At 40.5% G+C, this 26,936-nt stretch overlaps 1 protein-coding gene across 1 annotated transcript; it reads left to right on the forward strand.

Annotated features, from left to right (window-relative positions):
- The first annotated feature begins 978 nt into the window (after positions 1-978).
- LOC105695939 lies at positions 979-25,544 on the forward strand. The gene is made up of 6 exons (XM_023432456.1): positions 979-1,172; positions 18,097-18,169; positions 19,835-20,064; positions 21,200-21,488; positions 22,545-22,763; positions 23,259-25,544. Exons 1-6 carry the CDS (start codon positions 979-981, stop codon positions 25,542-25,544), a joined length of 3,291 nt encoding a protein of 1,096 aa, XP_023288224.1.
- The last annotated feature ends 1,392 nt before the right edge of the window (positions 25,545-26,936 follow it).

The raw sequence follows: 26,936 nt of genomic DNA on the forward strand, positions 1-26,936 counted from the left end.
TGCCGTTCCGGAAGAGCGTTCGGTCAATATCCCGGGGGAGAGTGAAGGAAGGAGAGAACCGGACTGCGGATATCTCCGCTTCGAGTGTCGTTGGACGAGGCGAGAGGAGGATCACGCCCTAGGAGGAAGTAGCGGTCCAGAATCTTCGACCCCGCCGGGTCACGAAGCGGAAGGTACAACCCGTGAGCGTGAAGTGACGGCGAGTTGCAGGAGCATTGCACCAGTCACGTGACTGAGGCGGTTGGAGCAAGGAAGGCGACTGTGGCGCCATCGGACGGGGACTCGCGGAACTCGCGGTTGAGCCGGTAAAGAAGAAATTTTCTTTGACTTCACCATCTTAGTAGTGAAGTATCAGAGAGAGAAAAACAGTGAATATGAATATAAGAGAAATATAAGAGAAGGAGAACTTAGTGAAGTATTAGAGGGAAATGGTGAAGATAGAAAATATCGTTAACTGGATTTTTTAGTTGTCAAAATCGGAATGAAAAAAGGGTAACGAGAACATTGCACGTTTATTAGTGCGATAACATGAAGCAAGGAGGATAAAGGATGGATACTGTCGTTAATTTGCATTTTTAACTGCAAATTATCAGGAAGGAAAAGGAAGTGACAAGAACGTTACGCTTAAAGAAAAATGGAGAAACATACTTAGCGTCGCCAAGCGGGGATTTTCGAAACTATCTACGTTTCGATTAAGTTGGTAAAGAAGGTATCTGCTTTCAGTTCAATCTTATCACTACAAGACCATTATCAACTGTCGAGATTACGTTCGTAATGAAGTATACACAACGTATCTCCGCGTCTCAACGAAGTAGATGAAGTAAATTATTTTATACAGTGATAATAATTACCATGATCATGAAATGAAAGGTACGTGGCGTGAAAGTTGGGTATAGAAGAAATTGCTAGAAATTTGTTGCCGGGACGAATGCTGGCGCCATCGGACGGCGAACGAGGGAGTTTGTGGCTCAGGTGATAATGGGGAACTCTAAGTCGCTTCCTTACCGGCGGAACAAACTCTCGGTTTTGCTGTATTATATTCAACGCACGTGGCATGCTGGCGTCGGTAAAGAAGAACGGTTCGAGGTTATCGATGGAGATACCGACACTTCCTCCAGGTGTGAAGGATGCAGAGGATGCGGTTATCATGGGGCGAGTCTTATGTTCGACAGGTAAGCACGATTTAAGTGGCATGCAACTTTATTACATGAAATGTGGAATTTTATTAGGCTTGGTTTAGCTGTAGAGCTTAGAAATATTAAAAGTATGGGTAGCCAGAAGTCTGGAGGTTCAAGATAGTTTTTTATTCACATTGGACTGTTCACATTCTAGTTTTAACAGAACTGTAAAAATGTTCACATTCAATGTTGGCAAAATTGTAAAAAAGGTTCACGTTCAATTTTTGACAGAACTTCAAAAAATGTTCACGTTTAATTTCTGTAAAAACTGTAGATGTTAATTTTGAATTTTTTACGAAACTTTAAAAGTGTTCATGTTCAATTTGTAAAAAAGTTCTACCAATGTTCTCATTCAATTTGTGAAAAAGTTTTACCAATGTTCACGTTCAATTTTTGACAAAACTGAAAATGTTTACATTCAATTATTGACTAAACTGAAAATGTTCATATTCAATTATTGACAAAACTGAAAATGTTCATATTCAATTATTGACAAAACTGAAAATGTTCATATTCAATTTTTGACAAAACCAAAATTGTTCACAATCCATTTTTAGCAAAACTAAAATCGTTCACATTCAATTTTTGACGAAACTAAAAATGTTCACATTCAATTTGTGAAGAAGTTCTAAAAATGTTCATGTTCATTTTTTGACAAAACGCAAAATCGTTCATATTCAATTTTTGACAAAACTGAAAATGTTCATATTCAATTTTTGACAAAACCAAAATTGTTCACATTCCATTTTTAGCAAAACTAAAATCGTTCACATTCCATTTTTGATGAAACTTTAAAAATGTTCACATTCAATTTGTGAAGAAGTTCTAAAAATGTTCATGTTCAATTTTTGACAAAACGCAAAATCGTTCATATTCAATTTGTGGAAAAAGTACTGAAAATATTCACGTTCAATTTTCGACAGAACTACAAAAATGAAACATAAAAGCTGTTACCAAAGACATGGAACCTCCTTATAACCTCACATTCGAAATGTTCATATTCAATTTGTGGAAAAAGTACTAAAAATGTTCACGTTCAATTTTCGACAGAACTACAAAAATGAAACATGAAAGCTGTTACCAAAGACATGGAACCTCCTTATAACCTCGCATTCGAAAAGGCGTTGAAAATAAATACGAAACAGTACATTCGTGAGACATTACGAAACTCGATGTTCACTGAAACGCGTAATGGTCACCTCGGAAATTCCGAGCGCCGGTTTCAAATGGATACTTATTCCCACCGGAATTTGGAACGTGACCATGCGACGCCATCTTGTCTGATTTATTTAACGGGATTCCACTCTTCGGAAGAAAATCAACGCTTTAGAAATCTCCTTCCCACAATACTTCCTCTCCGAGACGACGTTTCATTACAATCTGAACTATGAAACTCTACTTAACGGTACCCCCGATTTTTTTATTAATTATAATAATTTCGTATTTTCATTACCGCGTCCCACATCCACGTTCGTTAAATTGTCTTTCACCTGCGATTGTTTATTGCGCTTTTCTCCTCGGTGCGATATTTCTCCATGAGGTGTTATGAAATTATCATTAGGAGACCCGGTAGAGTTTCGCGCCAAGTATACATATTTGCAGATTGTTTATTGCGCTTTTCTCCTCGGTGGGATATTTTTACTAAAGATTTTATGAAATAATCATTAGGAAACTGGGTAGAGTTTCGCGCCAAATATACATATTTTCATATTGTTTACTGCGCTTTTCTTCTATTATATACACTTGCATACGTTGTATACGCATGCGCGACGCCATGACGAATATATATACAAAAGTTAAAATATTGATAAAACATTTCTCCAAACTGGGTGCACCGAATAATTTTAAACTTTAACATGTGATTATGAAGGCCTTAATGAAGGTCTTGAAACTCACGAAATTTGATTTTTCCGAAAAATTTCTAATTTTGATTCTTATCGGGGATACACTAATTTTTTTTTTCGAAAAATGAAATTTCGCGAGTTTCAAGACCTTCATTAAGACCTCCATAATCACGTGTTAAAGTTTCAATTAAATTGGGTGCATCTAATAATTATACATGTATGACCCTTTCATATCACCTTAAGGCGTTATCGTTACACCGAATAATTTCAAACCTTAACACGTGATTATAGAGGTCCTAATAAAGGTCTTAAAACTCACGAAATTTTATTCCTCGCCAAAAAAAATTCATTTTTGTTTCTTGTCAGGGATAAACACTAATTTTTTTTTTTTCGAAAAAAGAAATTTCGGGAGTTTCAAGACCTTCATTAAGACCTCCATAATCACGTGTTAAAGTTCCAATTAAATTGGGTGCATCGAATAATGATATTTGTATGAACCTTCCGTATCACCTTAAGGCGTTATCGTTACACTTTCCTCCGCACTTCGCCGTTTTATCGCTCACGTATTTTTTTTTCGAGCGTTGCCGGAGCCAAGGGGAAAAAATGGCATTCCATGTCTGGCCGGAACTCTCCTTTTGAGGCCTTCGACGCTTAAAGTACATCGTTCGTCCTGGTGAATATGCGAGCATGCGAGGTCAAGGGAAGTGGTTTTTCAAACTCTTTTCCCCGAGGCCATGTTTCCTTTCCTCCCCTCGGCGTGCTTCTCTTTCCGCCATTTTTCACGGTCTGCGCGGAGGAAAATATAATAAAAATGGCGGCGTCTATCCCTTGGAAGGGAATTTTCGACGTATACCGCCTATCTGTACACTTGGAGACATCGATGCCCTCCCATCCTGCACAGGCGATGCCGTATCTGCAGGGGAGACATTCATGTCCGCCATTGCACCGAATCGCTTCAAATTTTACAACGTGAATGCTTAGGCTATAAGGAAGGTCCTGACAATAACAATATAACAAATAGTAATGAGATAAAAGCAAGTATTATGTAGTAGGAACGTGCACTGGGAGACATCGATGCCTCCCATCTTGCACAGGCGATGCCGTATCTGCAGAGGAGACATTCATGTCCGCCATTGTACCGAATCGCTTCAAATTTTACAACGTGAATGCTTAGGCTATAAGGAAGGTCCTGACAATAACAATATAACAAATAGTATTGAGATAAAAGCAAGTATTATGTAGTAGGATCGTACACTGGGAGACATCGATGCCCTCCCATCCTGCCAAATTTTACAACGTGAATGCTTAGGCTATAAAAAAAATCCTGACAATAACGATATAAACAATAATAATGAGATAAAAGCAAGTATTACGTAGTAGGAACGTACACTGGGAGACATCGATGCCCTCCATCCTGCACAGGCGATGCCGTATCCGTAGGGGAGACATTCATGTCCGCCATTGTACCGAATCGCTTCAAATTTCACAACGTGAATGCTTAGACTATAAGGAAGGTCCTCACAATAACAATATAACAAATAGTAATGAGATAAAAGCAAGTATTATGTAGTAGGAACGTACACTGGGAGACATCAATGCCCTCCCATCCTGCACAGGCAATGCCGTATCTGCAGAGGAGACATTCACGATAGTCACACGACGATATACATTTGCTATACCTATAGACCTAATTTAGACGATTAATTTACGTATATTCCACTTCATGGGTTGCTTGGGTTCCTTCGCCTCCACTCAGGTGGAATAAAAATATTTTCAATGACGTCGATTAACCATTGGTAGACGTCTACTAGAGCTATTATATATTTTGTATGCCTCAAGAAATAAGTGGATATTTGTAGATCAATAGTGGATATATAATTTTCATCTACAATAGACACAGATATTTATATATATCCTTTAGATATTTTTTTAGGTGGACGATAGACGATATACATTTGCTATACCTATAGACCTAATTTAGACGATTAATTTACGTATATTCCACTTCATGGGTTGCTTGGGTTCCTTCGCCTCCGCTCGGGTGGAATAAAAATGGCGGCGCCCTTCCCTCTTCAGGGCGACGCACGGAGTGCATCGGCACTTACGCGGCGTGTGCATCTGCGTACCCGTTACCCATCTCCCCTCCACTCGTGACGCATCTCTGGTAAACTCCTGGCTAATGTTACAACCGAGCCGAAGAGGTTATACCGGTACCCCGTTGTCAGTAAACGCCGAGCCAGCGCGACGGGCGCTGCGTCCCCGTGCGCCTCTCGATTAACTTTTCCCTAAATACCAGAGATTCCCTAAATTCCCTAGAATGCCCATCCCCGAGTCTCTAGTTTCTCCTCTCGAGTCGCCGAAAACGACGCCTTGAGGAGGACCTCGACCCTGCCCTTGAAATCCAGAGACGGGATTTTTTCAAGTATGTATATTTTACGGGAGTTGTTAATGTTTAAGTTTACGCCTTTTTCGACTTTATTTTTTCATTTAGAATTGGACTAAAGCGAATAGTTTGGAAGAAGTGGGTTCTTAAGGTGGTATGAAAGGGTGATTCTATGTGACGGGATTTTTCAAGTATGTATGTTTTATGGGAGTTGTTAATGTTAAAGTTTACGCCTTTTTCGACTTTTTCATTTTTAAGTAATCGCGGATTAATTTAGAAGTTGAGTAAAACGAATAATTTGGAAAAAATTAGTTATTAAGGTGGTATGAAAGGGTCATTCTATATGACGGGATTTTTCAAGTATGTATGTTTTATGGGAGTTGTTAATGTTAAAGTTTACGCCTTTTTCGACTTTTTCATTTTTAAGTAATCGCGGATTAATTTAGAATTTGAGTAAAACGAATAATTTGGAAAAAATTAGTTATTAAGGTAATATGAAAGGGTCATTCTATAAGGCATCGAAAAAGATGGCGGAAAAACGCCATATTGTATTAAAAATTCACGAATCTTCATCTTAAATAACATGAATAGACATAACACACGAAAAGGGAAGAAAAGACGTCGAAAAAAAATTTCGGAAAGATGCCATAATGTTTTAAAAATTCACTAATCTTTATCTTAAAAAACATAAATAGACATAACACACGAAAAGGGATAAAAAGACGTCGAAAAAAATGCGAAAAGGTCCCATAATGTTTTAAAAATTCACTAAACTTCATCTTACATAACATAAATGGACATAACACACGAAAAGTGATGAAAAGACATCGAAAAAAATTGCGGAAAGATGCCGTAATGTTTTAAAAATTCCTGAATCTTCATCTTAAATAACATAAATGGACATAACACACGAAAAGTGATGAAAAGACATCGAAAAAAATTGCGGAAAGATGCCATAATGTTTTAAAAATTCCTGAATCTTCATCTTAAATAACATAAATGGACACAACACACGAAAAGGGAAGAAAAGACGTCGAAAAAAAATTGTGGAAAGATGCCATAATGTTTTAAAAATTCACTAATCTTTCTCTTAAATAACATAAATGGACGCAACACACGAAATGGAAAGAAAAGACGTCGAAAAAAAATCGCGGAAAGATGCCATAATGTTTAAAAAATTCCTGAATCTTCATCTTAAATAACATAAATAAACGCAACACACGAAAAGGGAAGAAAGGGTACCGAAAAAGATGGCGGAAAAGTGCCATAATGTTGAAAAAATTCCTGAATCTTCATCTTAAATAACATAAATGGACGCAACACACGAAATGGAAAGAAAATACGTCGAAAAAAAATTGCAGAAAGATACCATAATATTTAAAAAATTCCTGAATCTTCATCTTAAATAACATAAATGGACGCAACACACGAAATGGAAAGAAAATACGTCGAAAAAAGATGGCGGAAAAGCGCGAACAAGTCTAGAGAAGAATTCTTTTTCTCCATGGCGAGTAAAGAAGCGTCAATTAGCCGTAACGGGGAAACCGCTTAGCGTTCCCGAGCGGAGCAATTAAACGACTCTTAGAGCCATTTTCTCGTGTGAATCCGTCCCGACAACGTCCATTAAATGCAAGGCACGCCAGCGACCTCTCGAGACGTTTTTTATTCACTTTACGAGCTCCTTCCCAAGGGATTATTCAACGGGATATTAATCCAACAGATGCGTCACTTTGTTATTCTTTCCACGACATATCTACACAGAGCATGTACGTATCATATACGTATAATATCCATACCATATACGTATGTTATTTGCGCCCATAATTATGAAAGTGGTCTACGTCAAAATAAAAAAAAAATGAATTTATCAGTTATTTCACGCCATATTATTTCAAACGAAATTAATTCAATGTAATTTAATTAATGTAACGAAATTAATTCAATGTAATTTAATTAATGTAACGAAATTAATTCAATGTAATTTAATTAATGTAACGAAATTAATTCAATGTAAAAAACGAAACAAAAAATATATGACTTAGACCACTTTCATAATTATGGGCACATTTATCCCGGACAAGAACTAAAAACAAATTTCCTTAGTCTCATTGACCCTTTTATATCACCTTAAGGCGATGTGAAACACGTCGAGGAACTTGATCGACGTCGATAAAGAAGATTTTTCTAAATGCCCACGTTGCCGACGTCGGTTTTTATATCGACAGCTGGGTCGAATTATATTGGATATTGTACCAAATGGCATACTCCACCTGTCGTTTTCGTACATTAAATATCAAGAAATCGAAGTAAAACTCCAGAAATCCTCTGGATTCGTGCTTTCTGAGGCCCTAATTGACTGCAAAGGGACCCCCTGCGCCATCTGTGATTTCCAGGTCAATTAAATTTTCACTCCGAGACCTCGTATTCCCATCGTTTTGGCATAGAAGCGCATACAACACTTTTTTTGCCTTTATCCCGTTCAAATGCGAGGTTATCGATTACCAGAGTGTTCTAAATTGTCGTAAAATTGTCCTGACCCTTTCGTTCCCCATATTACAGCAAAAAAAATGCGTCAAGTCGGCAAAATTGCAATTTGACGCATTTCATTTACTTTTCAACCATTTTAAGGTGAAGTGAGACAGAAATTTGATCGACGTCGGTAAAGAAGATCTTCCTAAATACTAACGTTGCCACTGTTGGAATTTATATCGACAGCCGTGTCGAATTATATTGAGTATTGGACTAAATGGCATACTCCACCTGTCGTTTTCGTACATTAAATATCAAGAAATCGAAGTAAAACTCCAGAAATCCTCTGGATTCGTGCTTTCTGAGGCCCTAATTGACTGCAAAGGGACCCCCTGCGCCATCTGTGATTTCCAGGTTTAAGTAATCGCGGATTAATTTAGAAGTTGAGTAAAACGAATAATTTGGAAAAAATTAGTTATTAAGGTGGTATGAAAGGGTCATTCTATATGACGGGATTTTTCAAGTATGTATGTTTTATGGGAGTTGTTAATGTTAAAGTTTACGCCTTTTTCGACTTTTTNTCGATATTTTTATATCGATCGAAATATGAGAGCTCGACGCCATTTTGATTCTGGTCTGGACTGAGTTAAACAATTTTTTCCAAAAATTCAAATTTTGAATGGATCAGAACAATTCTTAGATGATCAGGAGTGACGTGTCAAAGTTTCGGACAGTTTGGTCTGATACCCTTAAAAAAAAGGGTTGTATTCGAATCGACTGATTTGAAGGGGGTTTCACTTTACCTTAATGAGATTCACGAATCCCAAAACCGTTTTCCTTTCCGGCTAGGGTTTTCCTTTCCTCTCTTTCCTCCGTGAGAGGAAAAAGAGAAACAGAAGGATGAGAGTCCGGCCTCTCGTGTGCCGTTATGAGTCGCTCGTTACACGAAACGGGTCCCATATCCCGAAGTCGAGTGCATAACTGTATCCGTTGGGCTCGCTCGGTCGCGTCTCGAGAATCGAGTCGAATCGAATCGAATCGAACCGAATCGAGGGGGCCGAAAGACGGACGAGACTCGACGAGACGTAAAGCAGGGCGTCTATTATGTATTTTTCACGAGAGCGCTCCCTTCTCGCACTTTCATCTCACGTGAGTTTATTTGCCGAATTACGTATTCGCTATATGAATGGTCTCGCATTTTCACCACCGAAAACGTTCGTTTTTCACTTTTTCACATTTTCGCTCAATTTACGTAATAGAGTATAAAAGTGTACACCAGGACGTTTATTACGTATTTTTGACGAGAACGCTCACTTCTCGCACTTTCATCCTATGTGAGTTTATTCGCCGAATTATGTATTCGCTATATGAAAGAACGAGATCCTTAGCACTTCCGGTCTAGTAATATTACAAAATAAAGGGTGTTTATTACGTATTTTTCACGAGAGCGCTCACTTCTCGCACTTTCATCTCACGTGAGTTTATTCGCCGAATTACGTATTTGCTATACGAAAGAACGAGATCATTAGCACTTTCGGTCTAGTAATATTGCCAAATAAAGGGCGTTTATGGCGGATTTTTGACGAGAACGCTCATTTCTCGCACTTTCATCTCACGTGAGTTTATTCGCCGAATTACGTATTCGCTATATGAAAGAACGAGATCCCTAGAACTTTCGGTCTAGTAATATTGCCAAATAAAGAGCGTTTATGGCGGATTTTTCACGAGAGCGCTCACTTCTCGCACTTTCATCTCACGTGGGTTTGTTCACCGAATTACGTATTCGTTATATGAAAGAACGAGATCATTAGCACTTTCGGTCTAGTAATATTGCCAAATAAAGGGCGTTTATGGCGGATTTTTGACGAGAACGCTCACTTCTCGCACTTTCATCTCACGTGAGTTTATTCGACGAATTACGTATTCGCTATATGATAGAACGAAATCATTAGAGATGTAAATGAATATAATGTTGAAATATAGCGAAGAAAATGTAAAGAAAGGACGAAGAAAGAGATGTTTACAGGAAAATCATGGGAAATGGAAGGAAATTGCGTTCCCAGAAAACTCTCAAAGCCTCACGCTGTACAGCTGGTTAAATAACGGTCTTCAAATTAACTCGAAAGATAATTGAATTCATTGCGCCGATCTCGAGATACGGAAGAAAAGGCGAGAACCGAATATATTAATATTAGACGAAGCAGAATCGTATTGAAAAGAATTAAAAAAAAAAAAGAAGGGTCAATGGCCGCGAGGAAACGCGATCCAATTCTTATGAGAATGGACTTAATCAGAATCGCAATAAATCGTTATGAGAATATCGTCGCCATTTTAAAACTCCTAACTTAACTAAAATCTCGCGGATGATGAAAATAATTTTATTACAGATAATAAATAATTTCCAGGTTAATTAAATTTTCACTCCGAGACCTCACATTCCCATCGTTTTGGCATAGAAGCGCATACAACATTTTTTTTGCCTTTATCCCGTTCAAATGCGAGTTTATCGATTACCAGAGTGTTCTAAATTGTCGTAAAATTGTCCTGACCCTTTCNATAACGGTAAAATTTCATGCGATGAAATTTTAAATCATGTGGGAAAGTGACAGTAAAATTTTAACTATTCTAATGAAATGAATATGCAATACAATATTAATAATAATGACTTTTTCCAAGAGAAAGAACTGTCGTTCTCATTAGAACAGATTTCACGGTTAAGTTAGCTAATAATCAAAACATGGACGACAGGTTTATTTACCGGTAAAGAAAGTTGGACTTTCACGGTGTCTAATAGATGAAAGAAAGTATAATAATTTATCTGAACTCGTTAACAAACCAAAATGGCGTCACTTAGTGAATCTCCGAGATATACTACCGATTTTGTAGATAAGGGTATTAGACCAAATTGTCCGAAACTTTGACACATCACTCCTGATCATCTAAGAATTGTCCTGACCCATTCAAAATTTGGATTTTTGGAAAAAATTTTTTAACTCACCCCAGACAGAACCAAAATGGCGTCGAGCTCTCATATTTCGATCGATATACAATTATCGAAGGCTCTGATATGAGAAACGAAAGGGTCAGGACAATTTTACGACAATTTAGAACACTCTGGTAATCGAGAAACTCGTATTTGAACGGGATAAAGGCAAAAAAAGTGTTGTATGCGCTTCTATGCCAAAACGATGGGAATACGAGGTCTCGGAGTGAAAATTTAATTGACCAGGAAATCACAGATGGCGCAGAGTGTCCCTCTGCAGTCAATTAGGGCCCCAGAAAGTACGAATCCAGAGGATTTCTGGAGTTTTACTTCGATTTCTTGATATTTATTGTACGAAAACGACCTATAGAGTATGTCATTTAGTCCAATACTCAATATAATTCGACACGGTTGTCGATATAAATTCCAATAGCGGCAGCGTTGGTATTTAGAAAAATCTTCTTTACCGACGTCGATCAAATTTCTGTCTCACTTCACCTTAAAATGGGTGAAAAGTAAATGAAATGCGTCAAATTGCAATTTTGCCGACTTGACGCATTTTTTTTTGCTCTAATATGAGGAACGAAAGGGTCAGGACAATTTTACGACAATTTAGAACACTCTGGTAATCGATAAACTCGCATTTGAACGGGATAAAGGCAAAAAAAGTGTTGTATGCGCTTCTATGCCAAAACGATGGGAATGCGAGATCTCGGAGTGAAAATTTAATTGACCTGGAAATCACAGATGGCGCAGGGGGTCCCTCTGCAGTCAATTAGGGCCCCAGAAAGCACGAATCCAGAGGATTTCTGGAGTTTTACTTGGATTTCTTTATATTTATTGTACGAAAACGACAGGTGGAGTATGCTATTCGGTACAATATCCAATATAATTCGACCCAGCTGTCGATATAAAAACGAACGTCGACAACGTAGGCATTTAGAAAAATCTTCTTTACCGACGTCGATCAAGTTCCTCGGCGTGTTTCACTTCACCTTAACAAATTGTTTATCATTTATTACACAGCGATTAGTATATTCGCATCACCGTGCTCAGAAAGTCCAGGAGAAAACAAACGTTGGACGGAAATTCTTCTTATGCGATTTGTTTATTTATTTTGTTTAGCGATCGTGTTAATGCGAGACGCTGCTCCACTTGTGTCAAGTGAAATCGGGGTAATAAGTAAATGTCATGAGCAGGAATCTTCGCTTAGGGGATAAACGGGAAAGCGCGTTGGAAATTGTTTGAAATTCCTACGTGGAAAGAGCGTCAAGTCGTTATCTCGTTTCCGGCATAATTACGATAAAGAAAAGGAGAAAAAAAATGGCGAAACCGTTACCACCTGCTCGTGATTTCCTTGGCGTCACGTTTGCACGTCTATTTTGTATGTAAACATGTCTTCGTCTATTTTCGTCCCCTAGTGACCGACAAGGATGCACTTTCATTCTAGTTCTACTTTCCTGGCGCTGCGATCGCGTGGGTGGTAGGGACGATTTCGCGTCTCCGTAAATCTCAATCTATGGACGTGGGATAGAAATGGAAACTTACGTGCGATAGCAGCGACGTTAAGATTCAATTATATATTTCCTCCACCTCTCATTAAATTCTCTAGAATTTCCCTTTAATGCCCTAATTTCCCTTTTCACGTTTCCTTCATTCTGGTATTAATAAGAAGTATTATTAAGTATTAATGAGAAGAAAGAAACACCCACAATTGTGGTTTTCCTAGCCATTCTTTCTTTCACTCCTCTACGTAAAACATCATTTTTACACTTTAATATGCTAAAAATGGCAAATTGTACATACTTCGATCACTATTTATCAGTTTACAGTTCGCAGCGACCTTTGCTCGGTACTTCTAAGGTGGGGACTAAATCTCAGCCAATCAGGAACCTGAAATTTTGGCTGACCAATATGGCTGCCTCCCTATTGTACCTACGTGTTAGCCCCTAACTTACTTCCTCGCCCGTCTGGCTTGGGCTTCCTTTATATATTCTTACGTTTATGGCTCCATATATATCCTACGTCCATGGCTCCATATATATCCTAAGTCCATGGTCCATTTATCTCACCATAAAATACTACCGGAAGCTGTAATGCCGCTCCTATCGCGCAAAACTCCACTGGCTTCGATCGGGTTCATCCGATGGCCAGTAGGTCGGTGGCAGAAATCCGCAACAGTAGTCTCCGCTCTGGCATCCCGATAACCTATGGAAAGATTCTAGATCTGTGCTTAGATTACGAGAATCGTCAAGTTGGCAGCATAATCGCAAGCGGTATTCAGAAATCTGGACCGTGGCTCGCTCGACCGAGACCTAACCAATAAAACGAATCGCTGGCATACATCCGATCACACATTTATTATCCCGCACCGGCAACTCTTTTTTATCCTCTACTCCATCATCAATGATCTTACTCGATGGTCAGTGAGTAACCAGACGTGAAGCGTTTCTATATATCGGGATCAACTTGTAACGGGGTTCTCCTGAGATATGTGCATAACGTATCGCCGACTTCGTCTTTACCGGACAGATGGCGGCACTGAACAAATGGGGGGGGGAAGTCTAGAAACGACTTACTGGAATACAATAAAACCCTTACTGGAATACAATGGAGTACAATAAAAAAAGGATACAATAAAACCCGAATTTAGGAGTATAATGAAGATGTAGTCAATGTATTTGGCTTGGAACTCTACCGAGTATGTTGCTAAGCATGATTTAGTTGATGGTGGATTAGTTGATCGTGGATTAGTTGATCGTGGATTACTTAATCGTGGATTAGTTGATCGTGGATTACTTGATCGTGGATTACTTGATCGTGGATTACTTGATCGTGGATTACTTGATCGTGGATTACTTGATCGTGGATTACTTGATTTGATCGTGGATTACTTGATCGTGGATTACTTGATCGTGGATTACTTGATCGTGGATTACTTGATCGTGGATTACTTGATCGTGGATTACTTGATCGTGGATTACTTCATCATGGATTACTTTATCATGGATTACTTTATCATGTATTACTTTATCATGGATTACTGTATCAGGGATTACTGTATGATGGATTACTTAACCGTGGATTACTTAATCGTGGATTACTTGATCGTGGATTACGTTATCATGGATTACTTTATCATGGATTACTTTATCATGGATTACTTTATCATGGATTACTTTATCATGGATTACGTAACCGTGGATTACTTAACCATCGATGACTTAATCGAGGATTACTTAACCGTGGATTAGTTGATGGAGAAGCTGACGAAGTGAAGAAAAGTCGTTCAAAAATACGTTCGGTCAGGAAGGTTCCACTTTTAAGTATCCTCTTCCATGAATACAATTTTTAACTAAGATGTTGAACTTTGTATCACTAAAGATAATACTTAATCATTCAAATGTATGGTACTAGGAAAAACATCGAATATAGAGAGGTTTTGTAATAATTGTAAATCAGTCGCGCGGGTTTAACGGCGCGTTCGAATCTAAAGTGGAACCCCATCCTGACGCGGCACTTCTGGGAACCACTTCGACAGATTTCACAAGACCTGATTTTACTGGAGAACGGTCAAGTGTTAGAAAGATGAGCCCCAGATAAATTGCGTTAAGCCAAGGATCGATTTTCGAATTGAACTACACGCGAGCTCGGTAATTACACGACCCTCAGGCCGCTTAATGATTATAAAACGTACAAACTATGATTAGGGTAATTCATCAGAGCTCTATACCGCGCTGGAATAAAAAGTGGAACTCTAAGATGGCGCGGAACTTCACGACGCCACCTCGTTAGCTCTTTTTCGATTTTTCTTGATCTCACCAACACTTATTTCGTAAAAAATGAAAATACACTTTGGCAAACATTAAAAATGGAAAAAATGGACTCAACGTTGAGTTCCACTTCCGATTTGCGGTCTGACACGGACATCCGATGAAGGTGGAACTTAAGCTTACGTTCGTGGCCATGAAACCTCAGACCAGATGGTAGAAATTGTTTGCCTCGATTGAAAGTAACCGGCAATATGATCTACTTTCTGACAAGTGCAGTTTGAGACCAGAGAGAGTGTTCCTGTATGCAAAATTCTGGGAAATAGCGTCGTTACGAAGACATAATTTGACGGTTTCCTTCTTTATTCTTCTTCTTCTTTATTCGCATTATAAATGGAATTTTATATTTTTCTTCGTAGTCTCACTTTGTAAATGACATTTTGATTGCACTGCAACAGTACAGTTGCAATTCTCCATTTCCAAAAACTTTAAAAAAAATATATGATATCGATTCATTGATTCAAATATCGCGCCACAATATTCGCATCGACAATCACGGTTTAAATCTTCTTTATTCGCATTATAAATGGAATTTTATATTTTTCTTCATAGCCTCACTTTGTAAATGACATTTTTATTGCACTGAAACAGTACAGTTGCAATTCTCCATTTCCAAAAACTTTAAAAAAAAATATATGATATCGATTCATTGATTCAAGATGGCGCCAAAATCATCGCATCGATAATCACGGTTTCCTAATCTTCTCTATTAGCATTATAAATGGATTCTATTTTTCTTTTTCATAGTCTCACTTTGTAGCTTACATTTTGCACTGCAACAAAGTTGCAATTCTCCATTTCCAAAAAGTTAAAAAACAATATATGAAAGCGATTCTGCGATTCAAGATGGCGGCAAGATCATCGCATCGACAACCACGGTTTTCCAATCTTCTTTGTTCGCATTTCAAATGGAATTCCACATTTTTTCACATAGTTTCTCATGTTATTGCAACAGTACAGTTGCAATTCTCCATTTCCATAAAGTTTATGAGCAATACATGAAATCGCATGATTCCTCGATTCAAGATGGCGTCCAAATTTATCGACGCCGACAATCGCAGTTTGAAGGATTTCTCGAGATGATTACATCTAAAATGAACGATACCAACAAGCGCAATTTCCTAACCTTCTTCCTCTCCTACGCCTCACATGAAACCGTACATTCTTTTTTTAAAACACCGCACAAAATTCATTTCTATAAGACGTAAAAACCTGCACATAATGGTACAGAATTTCTATATTTTCCTCCATTTTCTTGTTCATTGTTCCTCACGTTACAATAAATATTTCGTGATTTGAAAGGGTCATTCTACATATATAAATCATTATTTCATGGCGTATTATACTTACCCAACCCTGGGGGTCTATTACGTAAAGTAAATTAAGCGAAAATGTGAAAAATGAGGAGCTCGCGGTATTACGGAACGTTTTTGGGGGTGAAAATGCGAGACCATTCATATAGCGAATAAGTAATTCAGCGAATAAACCCACGTGAGATGAAAGTGCGAGAAGTGAGCGCTCTCGTCAAAAATCCGTCATAAACGCCCTTTATTTGGCAATATTACTAGACCGAAAATGCTAATGATCTCGTTCTTTCATACAGCTAATACGTAATTCGGCGAATAAACTCACGTGAGATGAAAGTGCGAGAAGTGAGCGCTCTCGTCAAAAATACGTAATAAACACTCTTTATTTTGTAATATTATCAGACCGAAAATGCTAGTGATCTCGTTCTTTCATATTGCGAATACGTAATTCGGGGAATAAAGTCACGTGAGATGAAAATACGAGAAGTGAGCGCTCTCGTGAAAAATACATAATTAACGCCCTGATCATGGCGTATATTTCGTCCTTATCGCAACAGAGTCGCTGCAAGCGGTCACTCCGTATATAAAAAAATTCAAACGCTACGTACACGCATACGGAAACGCGGGATTCCTCGATACATAGTAAGGCCGTTTCCACGGTCCCTATTCACGAGGTGGCGTGCGTGCGCCCTTCTGCGTACCCGCGCGCCCCCTGGTGGGAGGCGCGCCGTGTGAGTGCGCATTGTGTGCGCGCGCAGCCGCGCACGCGTGGCCCGGGGCTACGTGTGTACGTGAGACTAGCCAAGGCGGGTCAATGCCTCTCCTGTCCTCCGGCTGCACCGAGCTACCTCCGCGTTATGTCCTCAGGCGGAGTTTTTCAATTCTCCAGAATTTAAGGTTAAGTGAAACACCCTTCAAATCAGTCGATTCGAATACAACACTTTTTTTTAAGGGTATTAGACCAAACTGTCCGAAACTTTGACACGTCACTCCTGATCATCTAAGAATTGTCCTGCCACATTCAAAATTTGGATTTTTGGAAAACATTTTTTAACTCAGACCAGACCAGAATCAAAATGGCGTCGAGCTCTCGTATTTCGATCGATATACAATGATCGAAGGCTCTGGTATTAGAATCGAAAGGGTTAGGAGGATTTTACGACAATTTAGAACACTCTGGTAATTGATAAACTCGCATTTCAATGGGATAAAGGCAAAAAAAGTGTTGTATGCGCATTTATGCTAAAACGATAAGAATACGAGGTCTCGGAGTGAAAATTTAATTGACCTGGAAATCACAGATGGCGCAGGGGGTCCCTCTGCAGTCAATTAGGGCCTCAAAAAGCACGAATCCAGGGGATTTCTGGAGTTTTACTTGGATTTCTTTATAATTATTGTACAAAAACGACATATAGAGTATGTCATTTAGTCCAATACTCAACATAATTCCACACGGCTGTCGACATAAATTCCAACATCGGCAACGTAGGTATTTAGAAAAATCTTCTTTACCGACGTCGATCAAATTTCTGTCTCACCACCTTAAAATGGTTGAAAAGTAAATGAAATGCGTCAAATTGCAATTTTGCCGACTTGACGCATTTTTTTTGCTCTAATATGAGGAACGAAAGGGTCAGGACAATTTTACGACAATTTAGAACACTCTGGTAATCGATAAACTCGCATTTGAACGGGATAAAGGCAAAAAAAGTGTTGTATGCGCTTGTATGCCAAAACGATGGGAATACGAGGTCTCGGAGTGAAAATTTAATTGACCTGGAAATCACAGATGGCGCAGGGGGTCCCTCTGCAGTCAATTAGGGCCCCAGAAAGCATGAATCCAGAGGATTTCTGGAGTTTTACTTCGATTTCTTTATAATTATTGTACGAAAACGACAGGTGGAGTATGCCATTTGGTACAATACCCAATATAATTCGACCCAGCTGTCGATATAAAAACCAACGACGGCAGCGTAGGCATTTAGAAAAATCTTCTTTATCGACGTCGATCAAGTCCCTCGACGTGTTTCACTTCACCTTAAGATGATGTAAAAGTGTGATATATACATAATTAACAACTGTTCTCTTCTTTTTTGTTGCAGCGAATCGGATATGGTGCCCAACGTGGAAGAAGAACCTCGTATGGTGAAGCCATGGGGATCTCAAATAGAAAAAGTAAGAAAATGGCAACATCAAACAAAACTATGATTTATACTGTAAAGCATATTTAACATGCACTTTTTATTATNTTAACATTTCATTATGTGGATTTTACTTGCAACAAATTTACTTGTTAATTTAGCAACAATTCTTTCTAAAGAAAGCTTTCTCATCGCCATATCTATAATTCCAAACATTTTTATTGTTGATGCGATTATTTCTGCAGTAACTGCGAAACTTCAACAATGCTCTCCTTTGTTAAAAGTGCAAATCTCTTTTTCTTTTTATTGTAAGAAGCGATATGAAAACAACCATGAAGGATTCTTAAGAAGGGGCCTTTTTTACATTTTTACTGGCGCACATAAAGTAATGAAAATATTGCCGAAACCGCGCTCATTGTCCACCATTGTTGTAACGGGTTCTTTACGCAACCCTAACGGAACTCGGACATGAACGACCTAAGTGCTCCTGCAAAATGTAAATTTTACTCAACAGTATTGCAGTATTACAGTTATCTCGTCACACTTGCCACAGAAGCGAATTAAGTCCGTTCAAATTGCGAATTTACGCTATGTATACATCACACTTTCATATCACCTTAATCCGTAATACCTCATAACGTATTAATCCCTGATTAACTTTTTGTTATGTATACATCCCACTTTCATATCACCTTAAGGCGTAATTGCTCACAACGTGATAATCCCTGATTAACTTTTTGTTATGTGTACGTCACACTTTCATATCACCTTAAGGCGTAATTGCTCACAACGTGATAATCCCTGATTAACTTTTTGTTATGTGTACGTCACACTTTCATATCACCTTAATCCATAATACCTCACAACGTGATAATTCCTGATTAACTTTTTGTTATGTATACATCCCACTTTCATATCACCTTAAGGCGTAATTGCTCATATCGTGTTAATCCCTGATTAACTTTTTGTTACTTATACATCACACTTTCATATCACCTTAAGACGTAATTGCTCATAACGTGTTAATCCCTGATTAACTTTTTACTATGTATACATCACACTTTCATATCACCTTAATCCGTAATACCTCATAACTTGTTAATCCCTGATTAACTTTTTGTTATGTATACATCACACTTTCATATCACCTTAATCCGTAATACCTCATAACTTGTTAATCCCTGATTAACTTTTTGTTATGTATACATCCCACTTTCATATCACCTTAATCCGTAATACCTCCTAACGTGTTAATCCCTAATTGACCTTTTGTTATGTATTCATCACACTTTCATATCACCTTAATCCATAATACCTCCTAAGTGTTAATCCCTGAATAACTTTTTGTTATGTATACATCCCACTTTCATATCACCTTAATCCGTAATACCTCATAACGTGTTAATCCCTAATTGACCTTTTGTTATGTATACATCCCACTTTCATATCATAACGTGTTAATCCCTAATTGACCTTTTGTTATGTATACATCCCACTTTCATATCACCTTAATCCGTAATTGCTCATAACGTGTTAATCCCTGATTAACTTTATGTTATGTATGCATCACACTTTCATATCACCTTAATCCATATTACCTCCTAACGTGTTAATCTCTGATTAACTTTTTGTTATGTATACATCCCACTTTCATATCACCTTAAGACGTAATACCTCATAACGTGTTAATTCCTTATAGGAACGCCAGAGGCCGCCCACGTACAACGCCGAGGACTATGCACTGGCCTTAAGAAGATGGGGAAGGCGATCGTTGGGGTCGACCCAGGATTCCCAGAGTACGTTGCCTTCGACCGCCAGCTTCAGTTCCGGATACGCATCCGGAAGTGGCGAAATGACTCTGCGGCAATTCACCTCGGTGAGCGAATTGCTCAACAAGCTCAGGGCAGACCTCAGGCTGGCATTTCCTAGGTAAGCCTTTCCCCTAACGAGTTCCTAGACCACAAGAAGGTGTTCCATTTCCTCGGTTGGTGTTTCCCCTAATAAGTGCTCAAGCTACTGCAAAGCTGCCTCGCTTATCGTCAGAGGTGCCGACACCTGGCCAGGTGTTGCTCCTCCAGTTTTTCCTGCTAAATACATAATAATGTAGCTAACGGGACGTGAACGGTTTGTTGTTGTCTTTGTTTTCCCTAATAAGTGCCCAGGTCACTGCAAAGATGCCTTGCGTATCATCAAAAATGCCGACATGAAGTGTTGCCACTCTGGTTTTTCCTGCTGAATTGTTAAATGCATAGTAATGTAGCTAACGGGTCGTGAACAGTTTGTTGTTGTCTTTGTTTTCCCTAATAAGTGCCCAGGTCATTGTAAAGATGCCTTCCGTGTCATCAAAAATGCCGACATCAGGTGTTTCCACTCTGGTTTTTCCTGCTAAATTGTTAAATACATAATAATGTAGCTAACGAGACGTGAACGGTTTGTTGTTGTCTTTGTTTTCCCTAATAAGTGCCCAGGTCACTACAAAGATGCCTTGCGTATCATTAAAAATGCCGACATGAGGTGTTGCCACTCTGGTTTTTCCTGTTGAATTGTTAAATGCATAATAATGTAGCTAATGGGACGTGAACGGTTTGTTGTTGTCTTTGTTTTCCCTACTAAGTGCCCAGGTCATTGCAAAAATCATCAGAGGTGCCGACACCTACCCAGGAGTTACTTCTTCAGTTTTTCTTGATAAATGCTCAATAATGTACGGAACGGTACAGGAACAATTTATTGTTGTCTTTGTTTTCCCTAATAAGTGCCCAAGTCTCTGTAAAGGTGCCGCCACCTGACCTGGTGTTGCTCCTCCAGTTTTCCTTACTAAATTACTAAATACACAATAACTTATCCAGAGGAACGTGAACACTTTCTTGTTGTACCTGGGTCGGTCTTCAGGAATCGTTTTGTTTCCACCAGACCGGGATTTTCTTGTTTCCTAACCCTAGCAGCGGGATTCTGTGTGATGTATCCAATGGACCGTGTTCCAATGAGCTAACAAAGTCAAAAGAACCTCAACCGAATTGATGTACAAAATCCCACCAAAGTGATGGTAAGAACGATTCCTTTCCAGTTTCGTCCAGGAATTTGCTTCGCCACCAGCTGACGGGATCACCCTTCTACTGGAGACTTTAAGGGGCGTCCAGCTGGCGCAAACTTTGCCACCTTCAGGGCACACAAGATCGAAAGTGAAGACCAGAAGAGCCGCTTTAGACGAGCTGGGATGCGTCGAGTGTCTGGTGGCCTGTGGAGAAAGATGTGCCGATGCTCCAAGACTTTTGGCTCAAGCACAACCCGGACTTTTGGCCCTAGCAGTTTGTCTGACCAGCAGCCTTAATCGCTCTCGGGTGTTGGCTTTGCAGGTGCGCATGATGCTTTGAAGTCCCCACCCAAAATGAAACAAGCGACATTGCTGAATCTCTTAAAATGAACCCCAGAAACTCTGATGGATCGCTAACCTTGATGCTTTGAAGTCCCCACCCAAAATGAAACAAGCGACATTGCTGAATCTCTTAAAATGAACCCCAGAAACTCTGATGGGTCGCTAACCTTGATGCTTTGAAGTCCCCACCCAAAATGAAACAAGCGACATTGATGAATCTCTTAAACTGAACCCCAGAAACTCTGATGGGTCGCTAACCTTGATGCTTTGAAGTCCCCACCCAAAATGAAACGAGCGACATTGCTGAATCTCCTAAAACGAACCCCAGAAACTCTGATGGATCGCTAACGTTGATGTTTTGAAGTCCCCATCCAAAATGAAATGAGCGACATTGCTGAATCTCCTAAAATGAACCACAGAAAACTCTGATGGATCGCTAACTTTGATGCTTTGAAGTCCCCACCCAAAATGAAATGAGCGACATTGCTGAATCTCCTAAAATGAACCCCAAAACACTCTGATGGGTCGCTACCCTTGATGCTTTGAAGTCCCCATCCAAAATGTAATGAGCGACATTGCTGAATCTCCTAAAACGAACGCCAAAAAACCTTGATGCTTTGAAGTCCCCACCCAAAATGAAATAAGCGACATTGCTGAATCTCCTAAAAGGAACCCCACAAAACTCTGGTGGGTCGCTAACCTTGATGCTTTGAAGTCCCCATCCAAAATGAAATGAGCGACATTGCTGAATCTTCTAAAATGAACCACAGGAAACTCTGATAGATCGCTAACCTTGATGCTTTGAAGTCTCTACCCAAAATGAAATGAGCGACATTGCTGAATCTCCTAAAGCGAACCCCAAAAAACCTTGATGTTTTGAAGTCCCCACCCAAAATGAAATAAGCGACATTGCTGAATCTCCTAAAATGAACCCCAAAAAACCTTGATGCTTTGAAGTCCCCACCCAAAATGAAACAAGCGACATTGCTGAATCTTATCTCATATCACCACAAGTGCCGGGATTTCTTTATCGCAGCTGCTGACGAAGGTCTGCCAATCTCCAATCGGACACGCGGCAGTATCCGAGGCAGTGTCATCCTTGAGACTGAAATATGGCGAAGGTGGGAGGTTCAGGTTCCTGGCAGGCTCGCTTTTGGCACCAAGAGCCGCAACCGCCCTTCGAGTTGCTGGGATTTCGTTCCTGAATGCTTTCCTCAAATCTGCTCCACGTGCACAGGCTAAATTGTACATACAGGTAGGCATCCATTTACCGAATCGCAACCTAACCTGAAAAGCAATTGCCTTTTTTACGAAAACTTGCAATTTTTTTAAGGAAAAACGAAAACATTACAAGACGAAAAAAAGTGATTTTTCAGTAAGCCCACTGCCATTTTCGTAAAAATCGGAGTTTCAAAAAATCCTTTGTTCATTTAGCAGTCCTTCTTGTGTGGAATGAGCCCTAAAAATTTGAAGCTGATCGGTGAAATACTTTTTTATGAGATATCGTGGTCACCGCAAAAGAAAAACTTTTTCAACGAACTGCTATACCTCGTCAATTTTTTTCTATATCTTGACAAAAAAATTATATATCAAGTTCAATAATTGTACTATGGAATTGCGCTCTGTTTTCGATTAAAAAATGCACTTTAGTGATGGAACAAAAATCCTGAATTTCGCCTATGACAATTGCATATAACCCCTTAAGGTTGTTTCCATGAGAATGCGTAAAAAATTCATGAACTTCTTTCAGGCAGAGGCTTGCGAGGCGGGGCTGGAGCCGAAGGCCCTCCAAGAATGGCTGACCGAACAAAAGGACCTGCAGGAAAAAGGGTTATCCGAACTGCTTCACCGAGAGGTCGAAGAATGGACGCACAACTGCGTGGACGTGGAGGCGCTCCAAAGTCGTGCGATTCAGGTTGAAGAGACCTGCCGAGTCCTCAGGAAGCAGATTTCCACCCTCCAAACCCAGATCCAGAAGTTGAGGTTAGAAAGCCGCAACGCGTACAACCTAGAAGACCACAACAAAAAGACCACCACCAGACAAAAGGGTCAAAAGTTGTCGTCCAACGTCGAAGACGAGGGCATCAGCTCCTCCGAGCAGTCCAGCAGCTCCGACGAGCTGAAGGAGTCGCACCAGGTCCACCTGAAGGGGACCGAGAACGACCAGGAAACGACCATAGACGACGTGATCGAGGAGCTGCGGATCATAGTGAAGGACGCCGAGCAGGAGTTCGAGGACAACAACACGAAAAACAAGAGCCAGGCCAGGGAGAAGTGCAGTTTCGCCTCGGAGCCTCCTTCATCCCACCTCTACAAGGACATCTACGCGACGGAGGTGATCTCCGGGTCCAGGGACTCCAAAGTGAACGGGGTGACCGCCAGCTCAATCCCCTCCAGCGACAGGAAGACGCCTCTGACTTACTTCGGCGGCCAGGAAGGCGACTACATCCTGAACCCTGGGCCCAGGAAAGCGAGCCTGGGTCGTTCCAACACCTCGGAGACGTCCAGCTTGAAGATCCTGGTCAAGGGCCCCGAGGAAGAGGTGGAGGACGTCATCGTACCGGCAATTCTGCACCCCCAGCCGCCCAAGAAGAGTTCTCCCTGCGTTCCCACCATCTTCGCGACCAGGGATTGCCTCTTCGCCGACCATGTAGAGCCGTACGATGAGGAAGTCGAGGAAGGCACTCTTGGGGACGGTAGCGATTCCCTTCTGAGCGCGTCCAGGCTTAAGTACACCAAGAAGGACGACCTGAATCCACATAACGACAACACCCAAGACAAGGTGGAGGGCTCAGGAGGAACTCACAGATTCAGGGACCTAGAGGAGACGAAGAGTGAGTTCCTCGTAAGCTACTCCTCGCTCAACTTCGACGGAGATGAGGCAACCCACCCCAAGGGCGAGAAAAAGACCATCAGAAACTACGACGGAGGAGTCTTTAAGCCCAGGAACGTGTCTGATCAACCAATAAACAAAGAACCCCAGCCCAAACAATATAAACCGGTGTCCAGGCAGCTCAGCGTTGTGCAAGTCGGAGAAAGGGTCCAGAGGAACGGGATGAAACATCTCAGCGAGGTCGAGAAAAGGAAGATGCTGAGGAGATTCTCCAGCCAGGACTTCCTGGAGGATGCCCACCAGCGGAAGACCGACAACAAGATCAACAACTGCATCAGGAAATTCGAGAGTCTCTCGACGTTTGAGAACGGCAGTCTGCAGAACTTGTCCAGGCAGAGCGAGGGGATGCCCCAAAGTCCATCCTGGACAGAATCCTCCAGATCCAGGATGAAGAGGTCGGAGTCTTTCCACCACGTCCCGTTCGCAGCGGGCAGGGACCAGTTGTCAACGAAAGGAGGAAGTGATAGTGGGTTTGTCTATGTCAGAAACACCAGCCAGGACCTGGTGAGGTCTGAAAGCTCGGGTTCCCCGAGCCTGGCGACCAAATCCTTGGACAGGATCGACGAGGGGCTGGACTCCATGGTGGACATCGTTATCACCAGGAAGGAACAGCGGAAGCAGCTGGCTAGGAGAGGTCGAGAGACTCTCTCCACGTCCTTCAGGGATCATCTGGACCCTGCCCATCAGGAAAAAAATGCGGTGAGGTTCGGGGATTCCCTCCTTGGACTCAATTTTCGGGATCAAAGGATCCTCGGCAAGGAGAACCTGGGACTGGGGAATGTCAATGGACTCTACGGCAATCATGGCGTGAAACCGCTGATGAATGATGAGCTCTATGAAAGCGATCCGGCAAGGCGATGCAAGAGGAAACCCTCCTCCAAGAAGACGCAGGACTTATTTGGAGAGGTTAGGAGGCAAGAGTCCTTCTCCAGGGAGAAGATCCTCTCCAGGTCAATCGAACAGGGAATTTTCATGCAGGTTGTCAAACCTTATGATGCGTTTGGCATTGGGAAGAGCCGGTCTAACGCCGGGAAGTACTCTGGGGATTATTTGCCAAAAGAGGGAGGGGTTCCTAGGGATATTTCCTCCAAGACTCCGGTGAAACGGGGGAAGGTCACGGACATACTTTCTGGACTCTATTGAGACTAGGTTTATTGTGTTTCTGCAAACTGAGAGGTCACTGGGCAGCTATAAAAGCGGATGACTACCACAAAACGTGGGAAATCCCTGGCGATTGTTTTAACGGGCAGTTAGATATTTGTAACCTGGATGGCGACGTTGGTGGGACTTTTTGATCTGGTTTTCGTTGATACAGATATGTCTGACATTTTAAATTTGCTCATGAGCTCTGGAAGAATGAATGCAATTTATCGCGTGATTTCTGCAGATTTTGGGATCATTAGGCAGCTATGAAAGCGTAATTTTTGCAGGTTTTGAGGTTATTAGGCAGCTATGAAAGCGTGATTTCTGCAGATTTTGGAATCACTGGCCAGCAATATAAACATGATTTCTGCAGACTTTGGAATCATTAGGCAGCTATAAAAGCGTAATTTTTGCAGTTTTTGAGATTATCACGGGCCAGTTGTGAAAGCCTGATTTTTGAAGATTTTAGAGCCACCAGCCAGCAATAAAAGCGTGATTTCTACAGATTGTTGGATCACTGGCCAGCAATAAAAACGTGATTTTTGAAAATTTTGGGATCATTAGGCAGCTATAAAAGCGTGATTTTTGCAGTTTTTGAGATTATCACTAGTCAGCTATGAAAGCCTGATTTTTGACAATTTTAAGACCACCAGCCAGCAATAAAAACGTGATTTCTGCAGATTGTGGGATCACTGACCAGCAATAAAAGCGTGATTTCTGCAGATTTTGGGATCATTAGGCAGCTATAAAAGCGTAATTTTTGCAGTTTTTGAGATTATCAATAGCCAGCTGTGAAAGCCTGATTTTTGAAAATTTTACGGCCACCAGCCAGCAATAAAATCGTGATTTCTGCAGATTTCGAGATCACTAGCCAGCTATAAAATCAAATGGCTACCACGAATCGTAAAAAACGCACACGGGAAGAAGATCCAATTTTCTACAAATGTTAAAAGACGAAGTAGAAGATCTGGGACTTCCCTTTTTTTCCACCATGACAAATCAGCTAAGCGTCTGGATTTTCTCCTGGGAGTTTCGTGATGGAACAGCTGACTGATTTTTCTGAAAGAAACATTCCCGGTATGTAGAGTTTCGCGCCAAGTACATTTGCAGAAAAATCTCTCTTTGCCGAGTGATGATTGATCGAACTTGGATGATGATGGGAAGAGGACCCAATTCTCTACAAATGTTAAAAGACGAAGTAGAAAATCTGGGACTTCCCTTTTTTCCACCATGACAAATCAGCTAAACGTCTGGATTTTCTCCTGCCAGGAAGTTTCGTGAGGGAACAGCTGACTCATTTTTCTGAAAGAAACTTTCTCGGTACGTAGAAACGGAATAGGAGCACTTGAAAGAACGCGTGGACCTTTTTCATGCCTTGTAAAGGTTTGACGA

Source organism: Orussus abietinus, unplaced genomic scaffold (assembly GCF_000612105.2).
Source record: "Orussus abietinus isolate OABI.00-Male unplaced genomic scaffold, Oabi_2.0 scaffold192, whole genome shotgun sequence".
NCBI classification, from domain to species: domain Eukaryota; kingdom Metazoa; phylum Arthropoda; class Insecta; order Hymenoptera; family Orussidae; genus Orussus; species Orussus abietinus.